The sequence below is a fragment of the Chiloscyllium plagiosum genome, unplaced genomic scaffold (genome assembly GCF_004010195.1).
Source record: "Chiloscyllium plagiosum isolate BGI_BamShark_2017 unplaced genomic scaffold, ASM401019v2 scaf_52, whole genome shotgun sequence".
NCBI classification, from domain to species: Eukaryota; Metazoa; Chordata; class Chondrichthyes; order Orectolobiformes; family Hemiscylliidae; genus Chiloscyllium; species Chiloscyllium plagiosum.
The window spans coordinates 830167-841822 of NW_025215381.1; the positions used below are offsets into that span (position 1 = coordinate 830167).

At 45.5% G+C, this 11656-nt stretch overlaps 1 protein-coding gene across 2 annotated transcripts in view; it reads right to left on the bottom strand.

The window, feature by feature from the left end:
- The window catches only part of LOC122548362 (eukaryotic translation initiation factor 5A-1-like), a 14873-nt gene extending 4292 nt beyond the window's left edge, over positions 1 to 10581 (bottom strand). The window contains exons 1-4 of one of the 2 annotated variants that reach the window (XM_043686914.1): positions 10382 to 10581; positions 4614 to 4807; positions 1515 to 1619; positions 1264 to 1395 (exon numbers count right to left, since the gene is read on the bottom strand). In XM_043686914.1, coding sequence (XP_043542849.1) covers positions 1264 to 1395; positions 1515 to 1619; positions 4614 to 4784 — 408 coding nt within the window. In that variant the 5' untranslated portion in view covers positions 4785 to 4807; positions 10382 to 10581. Of the gene's footprint in view, positions 1 to 1263; positions 1396 to 1514; positions 1620 to 4613; positions 4808 to 10211; positions 10293 to 10381 lie in introns of those variants that run through there. The other variant, XM_043686913.1, reaches the window with a different exon arrangement.
- Positions 10582 to 11656: the final 1075 nt, after the last annotated feature.

Genomic DNA, 11656 nt, shown 5'->3' on the forward strand with positions numbered 1-11656 from the left:
GGGTCGGTGTGGACTTGTTGGGCCGAAGGGCCTGTTTCCACACTGTAAGTAATCTAAAGTCCGACTTGAGTTCAAAAGGATACTTAAGAGACCCCATTGTAGTGCTGGGGCTGCCGAAGCCAGTAGAAAGTGAACTTAGTGCTTACCCGCTATGGATTGAACTTAATAGCATTTTTGAGACTTTATGATATGGAGTAGCATTACCTGTTAATATAAACTCTAAAAAGGTAACACTGAGGAAGCTTTAACTTATTTGCTGTGCTTGCAGACCACTCTACAGCTCCACAGTCAATTCTAACTAATCAGATCTTATGTCTTATTTGAATTTGAATCACAACTCTGAAGGGAAAGGATGTTTAATTCAAAGATTAATGAATCAGTTTAAACGCAACCTTACAGTAACATCTCAGCCTCAGGTACAGATGATTCAGGGCTTAAGCAGCAGGAGTCTGCTCCTAGCTTTAAAAAAAGTTATTCTAAGCCTAACATTGAAGAGATTCTGGCACAACATGTCAGAAAGCCATTTTATGGTCAAAAGTCTGCCCTCTTTGCTAAGAAGCCATTTTGTAAAACAATTATCTGACATGTGAGCTGTGCAAGGTTACCTTATGAATTCTCCAATTACCCCAGACTGATACTTCTACGATAGGCACCTGCTGGTGAGAGAAACTAACTCGACTGGATAGGTTTTTCCCACCTGATGAATGGCTTAGGGCCTGTAGGAGTGATTAGTCAAATGTACCCAGGCCTGTCAATTAACTGCTCATGAATTATTGTCTTTCACTTATCTAAATAAGAACATGCAATGTTTTTACAAACATTTTTGTATCTGTACACGGAGTAGCCTGCTGGGGCACCTGGAGTTGGTATCCTACTCTCCTAGATTATTGGAACCTAGTAACAGTGACGCTATTGGTAAATAAAGGGGATGACTAAAATTAAACTAAGAATTTTATTCCAGGCTTCCAAAGAGTACAATCTCTGGGATGAACTGAGAGGGGGCTTACAGGTCTGAGTCCACAAGGGATTCCCGGAGCTGTCTCAAATCTGTAACTTAACAGGTATATGATATGATTTTTGTTTGCAATTCCACACAAGAAATAGCAAATCTCCAGTTTGGAGACCGACCCACTACCACTGTGCCTTGCCTCCCCATAACTCCACCCTAAAGAAAGAAAAATTAAAATGGTACTGGAGAGAAGCAAGATACCAATACAGGGAGGGAAAACAGGACCAAAAGGATTGTCAAAAAAAAATATGCACCAGTGTCTCTTCGCCAGCAGTGTAGCGTTGTTCAATGTCCTTGCCCAGCTCTGAATCAGGAAGCTTCAGGTCATCACGCACATCACCAGAATCAGCCAAGAGAGACAGGTAGCCATCCAGAATGCCGATCAGCTGCAGAGGAGTAGCACAGAGAAAACAGTTAGCATGACCCATTATTCCGTTCCCCCATCCACAAAGTGACAGAAACTCCAGCACCAAGTCCCCCACACAACAATCCCCAACATCTATACCTGATAGTCACATCTATTGATGTTGGGCACATCCATGTTATGGGTGGAAGGGCAGATGTCCTCATACTTCTTGCCAGTGAACAGATCAATGCCAACCAAGTGAACCTAAAGACAGACAGATCTGGTAAGGAATCATGCAAAAGTGGCCGAGAATCACTTGCACACGCTATACAAATGCAAAAAGATGTGAGCAATGATGCAATATTTTTAATGGGTGAAGCCCACTGACATGGTAAATGGTCTTTGAAGAGGCGAGTTGGGGCTGGGTGAGATGAGGAACAAGAAAAAAAAAGGGACAAAAGGAAGATGGGGAAAGCAGAGAGAGAGCGCGCGAGCTGAGGGGGGGGGAGGAGGAAAAGTGCGAAGACAATTAGAATGCAAACGTTCTGGTAGAACAGAAGGACCTGGGGTTCAAGTACAATTTTTTGAAGTTTGCATCATATATATACACACAGGGAAGTTAAAAAAGGCATTTGGCACACTTGCCTTCATTGCTGAGTCCTTTGAGTATAGGAATTGGTCACGTTGAGGTTGTACAGAACATTGGTGAGGCCTCTTCTGGAGTTCTCACCCAATTATTGGAAGGATATTAAGCTGGAGAGAGTTGTGAAGAGATTTGCCAGGATGCTACTGGATATAGAAAGTTTGAGTTATAAATAAAGGTTGGATAGGCTGGGACCTTTTTCATTGGAGCGCAGGAAGTTGACAGGCAGCGTTACAGAAGTTTATAAAATGAGAGGTATGGATAGAGTTAATGGCAGTTGTCTTTACCTGAGAATGGGGGTTTTCAAGACAAGTGGGTACATGTTTAAGGTGAGAGGAGACAGATTTAAAAAAGGCGGAGGGGCAATTTAAACAAAAACAGGGATTTCACATCTTGGATAAAATTCCTGAGGAAGCAGTGGAAGTGGTTACAATTACAATGCTTAAAAGACGTTTGAATAAACATTTGCAGGGACCTGAGCCAGGAGTAGGCAGGTGGGATTAGTTTAATTGGGGATTATGTTTGGCAAAGACTGGTTAATTCCAATACATGGAGCACCTGAAGGTAACCACAATCCACAGTCCTGATTAGATTAGATTACTTAGTGTGGAAACAGGCCCTTCGGCCCAACAAGTCCACACTGACCCACCGAAGCGCAACCCACCCATTCTCCTACATTTACCCCTTTACCTAACACTACGGGCAATTTAGCCTGGCCAATTCATCTGACCTGCACATCTTTGGACTGTGGGAGGAAACCGGAGCACCCAGAGGAAACCCATGCAGGCACGGGGAGAATGTGCAAACTCCACACTGTCATTCAGTCGCCCGAGGCTGGAATTGAACCCGGGTCTCTGGCACTGTGAGGCAGCAGTGCTAACCACTGAGCCACTGTGCTGCCCATTAACAGTCCTGAGGCAGGAATTCCAGAAAGTAGCCACTGCAATAGGGCAGAGGCAATCTAAACCAGTAATACAGCTGTTTTCTCTCTGCAGATCATTTCAAGAAACCTCACATTGTTAAAATTGAGCTGTTCCAAATTCGGTATTTTGATAATACAAAGAAACTGGATTAATGGTGTTGGAAGAGCACAGCAGCTCAGGCAGCATCCAAGGAGCAGAGAAATCGATGTTTCGGGCAAAAGCCCTTCATCAGGAATAAAGGCAGAGAGCCTGAAGCGTGGTGAGATAAGCTAGAGGGGGGTGGGGGTGGGGAGAAAGTAGCATAAGAGCTTCAGGGCAGAGGAAATGACCTGGGAGTTGCAGTGGGAGAGGGACTCCCTGAGATTCTTCTTCCAGCACCACTAGTCCAGAATCTGGTTTCCAGCATCTGCAGTCATTGTTTTTACCTAATATATAGAAACGTCCTAGTGACGGGGGTTGGGGGAGATGATAATTTTTTTTCAATAAGCTGTGATTCGCAACTCTGCCTCAAATAGAAGAACTTTTAAAAAAAAAAGGGGACAACACACTGGTTCTGGTTAGCACCACCAATCACCCGGTGTCAATTCCAGCCTCAGGCCACTGTCTGTGTGGAGTTTGCATATTCTCTCAGTGTCTGCGTGGGTTCCCTCTGGGAGCTCCGGTTTCCTCCCACAGTCCAAAGATGTGCAGGTCTGGTAGATTGGCCATGCTAAATTGTCCCATAGTGTTAGGTGTAAATATAGGGTTGGAGAATAGGTCTGGGTGGGTTACTCCTCGGACAGTTGGTGTGGACTTGTTGGGCTGAAGGGCCTGCTTCCATTCTGTAGGGAATATAATCTAATCAAGTATTCCTCCAATATTTGTCAAGGTCTGCAGACTCATCAGGAGAAAAATGGCATAGGAGTGGGTATAAGGTTAATAGAATCCAGCACAGGTACAATAAGCCGAATGGCCTCTTTTTACACTAAGCCTCAGGCTGATCAGAGTTTTTGTATTGATCCAGTGGTCGATTATCTGCCACAGCATACAGCCTGCCTATAACTGACAGGTAGAACCTCACTCCAAGCAGATTAATCACAGGTTGTTACTGCACATCTGACGACAAGGAACTTTATCAGCACCTGACACAGCATTGTTCATCACCTGAACAGTCAGATTCACAGTTAATGCAGAGGGAGGGGTGATACAAAGTCACACACTTCCTACAATGGTGCTAGCATCTATAAATCATTTCAGGGAATAGGTTTGAGTGTGAACCATAGGAATTTTAAACAGTCGACTGCAAATTCGTCAAGGTGGGAGGTTTTGAAGATCACCTTAAAAGGAGATGGAAGAGACAGAAGTTTTGAATGGGAATTCCCAAGCTCAAACTCTAGACAACTGAAGGGACAGTTGCCATTTGCAGAATGAGAATTGGGGGAGACTCAAAAGTACAAAAGCATACACAACTGAGGGTCTTCAGAAGCTGCAGAGATACAGTTCCATCTCACGTATAGGGATTGAAGAATATGAACTGTAATTATTTCATTAGAAACCAAGGCAGTAAATAATGAGCTCAGTGCTTTGGGGTGTGGGCTTCGGTTCAGTGTATATGTCATGGTGCTCGTCAGAACACCTTGAGGAGGAGTTCCAATTTATAGAGCGAGGCCAGCAAAGCCATGTGAAGTTGCCACCACACCACTTCACTCTTACCTTAGCATGGCCATGTTTCCCAGTCTTGGAAGTTGACATGTCCACAATCTTGCACGGACGTCCCTTCAGCACCACAAAGCCATTTTTGCGCAGAGCAGAGCATTGCATTGGATAGGTGGTGGAAGCCCCGGAGTGGCCAGTCTCAAAATCCACATCGGAAGGATCGGCCATCTTTGAGCGTTGGTTGAGTGGTGCTGCAGAGAGGAAGCAGAGCCAGTAAGCTTATATGGTCAGTTAGCCAGAAGTGTCCTATTTGCACGGTTCCTACATTCAAAAGCACAACCCATTCATATCACTGAAAAAGCTCATTTCATCAAGAAGCCTTAGCAGGAATGCTCATCCACACGATTGTCGAACTACTTTCTGGATTAGTGGTGCTAGAAAAGCACAGCAGTTCAGGTAGCATCCGATTGATTGTCAAACTACTTCCCATGCATTCATACTTGATCCAGCAACAGGATAGTTGAGGGCAGTGGTGAACATGATCTACATGGACTTCAGTAAAGCGTTCGACAAGATTCCTCATGGTAGACGGGTTAACAAGATTAGATCACACGGAATGCATGGAGAACTAGCCATTTGGATACAGTACTGGCTCAAAGGTAGAAGACAGAGGGGGGTGGTGGTGGAAGGATGCTCTTCAGACTGGAGGCCTGTGACCAGTGGAGTGCCACAAGGATCGGTGCTGGGTCTACTACTTCTCATCATTAACATAAATGATTTCGATATGAACATGGGAAGTATAGTTGTAAGTTTGCAGGCAACACCAAAATCAGAGGTGTAGTGGACAGAGGGAGTTACCTTGGAGTATAATGGAATCTTGATGGAGTCTAATTTAGGTGCTGCATTTTGCAAAGACAAATCAGAGCAGGACTTGAACACTTAAACGGTAAGGTCCTGGGGAATGTTGCTGAACAAAGACCTTGGAGTGCAGGCTCATAGCTCCTTGAAAGTGGAGTTGCAGGTAGATAGGATAGTGAAGGTGGTGTTTGATATGCTTTCTTTTATTGATCAGAGTATTGAGTGCCGGAGCTGGGAGGTCATGTTGCGGCTGTATAGGACATTGGTTAGGCTACTGTTGGAATATTGCGTGCAATTCTGGTCTCCTTCCTATCGGAAAGATGTTGTGAAACTTGAAAGGGCTCAGAAAAGACTTAAGGATGTTAGCTATAGGGAGAGGATGAATATGGTGGGGCTGTTTTCCTTGGAGTGGAGACTGAGTGGTGACCTTATACAGATTTATTAAATCATGACAGGTATGTGTGGGGTAAATAGACAAAGTCTCTGGGGTGTGGGAGTCCAGAACTAGAGAGCTCAGATTTAGGGTGAGGGGGAAAGTTTAAAAGGGACCTAAGGGGCAACATTTTCAAGCAGGTGGTGGTGCATGCATGCGTCCATTGCGTATGGAATGAGCTACCAGAGGAAGTGGAGGAGGCTGGTACAATTACAACTTCTGAAAGACATTTGGATGGGTATCGAGGGATATGGGCCAAATGTTAGCAAATAGGACTAAATTAGGTTAGGATATCTGTTCGGCATGGGCGGGTTGGACCGAAGAGTCTGTTTCCGTGCTGTACAGGTCTATGACCATGAACACTCGGGAATTGCATTCAAAAAGTATATTTTTGGAGGTAAGTTTCAACACCCAGACAAGAAATGTACAGCCATGGTTAGAGACCAACCCAATTATTTAAAAATGCTTCAGTCATTAATGACTATTCACGAAAAATCAGAATTGTGATTAAGCCTAATCAGATCAGACAATTTGCATTTATACCATGACGATTAAAACAGAGGCAGCTCACAACCGTGTTATCAAGCCATAACTGGCACTGGGACACAGCTTTCAGCCTGGGGAGCTCAAAGTCCTTTTATTTCCAAACAAGCCAGATTTTAACTGTTAAATGCCCAACACCCAAGATACCTTCATTGCTCTCTCTCTCCTTCTCTGCCCTTGCGTTAAGCCTAGTGAACGTATTGAGTGAAAGATTAATGTTTCAGCAGGCACAATGAGGGCAGATTCTCCTCGACAAATTAACCAAACCCCGGCTCCCATTGAGGTTGCTGTCCCGAGTAGTGTGTAATATGGGTCCCATCTCCAATGATCCAGAAGATCCCACATTAAAGAGCTGCAGGAAGATTCCTTCCTGGGCCCAGGACAGTGGCTGAACATAACCAAGGCTACTTAGACAAGAGCTAGAAATACTCCTTCTGGCTCTTGAACATTTAAAGTACAGTCAGGCCTTTGAGAGGCAATGTCAGGAAACACTTGCTCACATGAAAGAGGAGCAGACGTCCAGAACGGATTCAAGAAATACGAGACCATTCGGCCCATCAAGCCTGCTCAACATGATCATTTCCCAGTTTCAACTTCATCTTTCTTTCTGTCCTGCTTCCCATACCCCTCAACTTACAAGACAAAAGTCTGCTGACCACTCTCTCTAATATAGTCAATATGGAGCCATCTCAACTTTGAAGTTCTTATCACCTTTGTCTAAAATGGCTGACTCTTCACTGTATACCCAGTGCCCATGTTTCAGATTCCCCAACCTTATAGCCTATCGTGTCAAACCTCTCCAGAATTTCATCTGTTTCCATGAAACTATCCTTATTTTTATAACGAAGAGGCAACTTATTCAGCCTCTGATAAGGACTAAAGCCCTATTTGCAGGAACAAATCTACTCAAACTTTACTCTCACCTCCGATGCAAGCTCATCTTGGTTAAACGGAGCAAAACTGCACATATGGTCCCACTGTAATCTCAAAGTCTGGTAAAAATGTAGCAAGATGTGCTAACCCCCTTGTTAAGAAGGCCAATGTGTCATTTGACTCCCTAATCACTTGCTATACTTGTATACTAACTTGCTGCTTTCCTTGTACAAACACATCCAAGAGTTTTTGAAGAGATTTACAAAGTTTCACACCTTAACAAAAACATTCTGCTTTTAATTCTTATCAAAATGAATAATTCCACAATTCAAATCTTCAGCGAGAAGTGAATAATCCTTCTCACAAAGTTCCCCTACCATTGACACCCGTCTTAACTCGAGAAATAACTTAACATACTAGACACAAAACAATTATAATGAAGATGTAGCTCCAGAACAAGCCAGACCCATTGGCAAACTGTTCCAGTAGAGTACCACTGGCATCTACCCAATATGGAAAAATCACCATGGCCATGCTCTGAAAACTGAAAAAGCGAAGTCATCATTCACTTGAAATTGAACTGGACTAGCTATAAACATAATGGCCACTACAGCAGGTTTATAGCTCACATCCTCACTCCTGACAAGGCTGCCCCACCATCCTTCCTGATGAAGGGCTCCTGCCCGAAAGGTGAATTTTCCTGCCCCTCAGAAGCTGCCTGACCTGTGCTTTTCCAGCACCACTGTAATCTTGCCCCACCATCTACAATGCATTATTGAGGAGTCTGTTGAAATACTCCCCACTTGGACTGCATTGTTACAGCTTCAACAAAAGCTCAAAATTAATCAGGATAAAGCTGCCACTTGACTGGTACTTTGAACCAACAATGCTCAGAAGCACTGCAGAAATTTACCAAGGTTCATTCTGTCTTTCTTTATTCCAGTATGCCATAATGGTGTCATGGGCAAGGACCAAATCAGTCTTGAATTCATTGAAACATCAATCATTTCACAGGAGAGTAAAAGCACACCTGGAGTCACATGTAGGTTTGAACGGGTTAGTTCACATGACCATGTAGTTATCAAACTGTAGCCACTTCCACCCACAAGGACAGGTGCAGCATAGACATGGGAACATCACCTGCAAATTTTCTCTCCAAGCCACTCATCAACTTGATTGGTATTAATTCTGTTACCTCGCTATCACCGAGGCAAAATTCTAGAATGTGCTCCTTTTAAACAGTAGTAATTGCATCCAACAGAATTCAGTAGATCAGCACATTTGGGATGGGCTAAAGCAGGCACATCCGATGAGAGAAATAAAAAATTTTTTGCATCCTGTGAGCCATCTTTTAATTACCTTTGCTACCGGTGCCCTGTTCTACAGCTCCACTTGGCTTTGCATCATTTGCAAAAAAATGTTATCACTGCTGCAGCTTCAAAGTTATTAATACCAATTGTGAATAAGTGAGGCCAAAACAAATTCTTGTCGCACTCCAATGGTCTCAACTCAAAATGCTCACTTTCTGCTTTCCTGTCTGTTAACAAATCTTCTCAAACAGGTCACAGCTACAAGCTTTTTCATTACAAGCATGGCACATTATCTGACCAATATTACAGCGCTATTTGTTGGAGCATGCTGTGTACAGACCAACTCTTCTGTTTTCTAAATCACAGCAGAAACTGTAAGGAGATTGCAAGTTGTGAGAGCAGCTGAAAGAGAAGCAGCCATCGCTACACAGCAAGGGTTAACCAACCCTGATTGATAAAGGAACTCCAAACTACCCAGTTGTCATGACCAATCTTTTTGACCAAGTGCTCAGATTGAGAAAGATTCCATTTCAGGTCACTGTACTGTTTGAACTGCTTTGCAAACAATACATAGAACTAGCAATTCAAGAAGTGACGAAGGATCACAGGGGAAAATGTGAAAACAGAGAAGGGCATTTTGAGAAATGGGGACTGAGCAAATAATCAGCCCCATTGAATCAGTACATAGATTCCACAGCAATGTGGTCAGTTGCAGTTGGAACAAGCTGCAGAAACCTTTCTAGTTAGCAAGAATTTACTGTGCAAACTACTTCAAAGATATGGAAGCTAATGCAGTTTGTTATTTTAAAAATCATACTGAACTTAAAACTTTTATAAACAGTGAAGTTTCAAACGAGCAAGCTAATAGCAAAAGTGAATTCCATCTGAGGATGGTCTGTCAATAAAGCATCATCTGCACTAATGACATTTTAGAAAATGCTCAAGGAGTCAGCACATAGTATAATGCATGACTGGGCAAAAGCACGTTTCATCGCCACTGCAGTCAACGGTAGTATAGTCCTTAATCCCGGGCAGAGCACAGTTATTGCAAACACAGTGCCGACCAAATTGTGAATACCAAGAGACACTCCATGCGGTACAGAGGAATCAGATCACACTCCCATTTACCAGGCAAACCAATATAGAAACTGGCCCAGCAGTAAGACACATTACCGCCCTGCGCCTCAGTGCCCGTGACTTCACCAAATGCTCTGCAGCACAGATACCCCTCAATATAACCTCTGCCCCCGATTACCCAATGCTAACTCTTTCTCCCAGCCCAATAAACGAACCCACGCGGCCCAGAAGAAAACCACCGCAGATTCCGGGATAGAACCACGTTACGTCCTCCTTCCGCCCCGGGCCTTTCTCCCACTCTCATACCGTACGAGCTCTCCCTCCAGACTTTAGCCCCGGATCTGCCCCCGCAGGCCTCACGCCCAGCCCCCGACCCTCTTGGCTGGCGTTTACCCCAGCCTTCCTCACCCCACCACATCGGTCTCCTGCTCCTCCCAATAGCTTTCTCGGCCTGGAAAGCCTACAGCCCCGGGTTTTCCTTGCCGCCTCCCCAACCCCCCCCTCCTTCTTCTCCCACACCCCAGCCCCAATGGCGGCCGCGGCCTACACCGTTCACCCCACCTTCCCTCTCGCGCCCAAGGCGCCGCCCATTGCCTTCCCCTCTTCGGGCCGCCTGATCTTCTCCGGACCCTCACGGCCCATTCGGGCACACCCAGGCTTCCCTCCACGCCCTGCGGGACCGTTACCGCCGCCAAACCCTCCCCGGCCACCGCCACATGGACGCCACTCACCGTCCGAGAGACTGACAGGAAAGGGCGGTGCTGCGCAAGCGCCTGCCCGGCTGATAGGCGCCGCTGCGCCTGCGCCCTGCCGGGACCCGCCCCCTCGCTCACAGCAGCGGGGTCGTCGTCCTCCTCCACGAGGGGCGAAGAGGGGGGGGGGAGGGGAAGGTGAGAACCCAAATGCGCCTGCGCAAGGCCGTCTCCTCCTCGCCCTCCCACGGAGATGCCGCACTCTGAGCCTGCGCAAGGTGTCCACCCGCCTGAGTACCGAACAAACGTTCCGATCTGCGCCTGCGTGTAGCTCCCCGTCCCTTCCTCGCACACCTTAGTCACACAAAGTGCCTGCGCATAACGCCCCCGTAACCGAACACGCACGAAGCCCTTACGCACTGCGCCTGCGCAAGGATTCCCCTCCCCCCACTCTCTCCTATTGCGCACTGCGTCCTCGCGGCACTGCGCTGCGCGTGCGCAACTTTCTGCTGACACTGAACCTCTCAGACTCCCCCTGTGGGGGAGGGGGGAGGAAAAGACCTTTAAAGGGCCACCCCCTTGTCATTCAACCCAGGTCTACCAGTATTGTGCTATCAGCAGGAAGTAGATGCAGAGTAAAAAGGAAAATCTCATTGTGGTCCAGTTAAATTGGTTGGCCCATTCCTGAGGCCATAGTGTTGCTTGAGGGAAAATGATGAGAAAGCCATGTCAATGGTGGAACTGTAGGACTGGACAGAATGCTGGAAAGTACATTAGAGTATGAATTTTGGCAAGTGCCCTCTTTTCTTAGCTGAAAATTTCCTATGATTCAGAAGAATTCCCATTGACTCCCCTTCCAATAGCAGCCATGGGATCTTTTTCATCCATCTGAAAGGTCAAACAGTGGAGGGGGCTCTAGACTTAACATCACCCATAAAAGAATGGGCCTTTGTCAGTGTACCACTTCCTCCATGTTAGTCCTTGGCATGTCAGCTTGCATCATAGGCTCAGCTCTCTGCAGTGGGACTTGGACTCACAATTTTCTGAATCAGAAATGAGCAAAGTGTCCAGTGAATTGTAGATGATTGTTTTGTCAGATCATACTTTGATTTTGAAAACTATACTAGACTATTTTTGACATATTTAAATCTGTATTTCTTTCCCAAATGTACTTTGTCATTCATATGTAGCACATAGCAACTTAGCATACCCTGATGATGCAGCCTGTAGTGCAGGCCCTATCCAATCGTGGAATGTATTTGATCTCCAAACTTGAAGATATAGGCAATGTCTCAGAGATAGAGGGTCCCACTG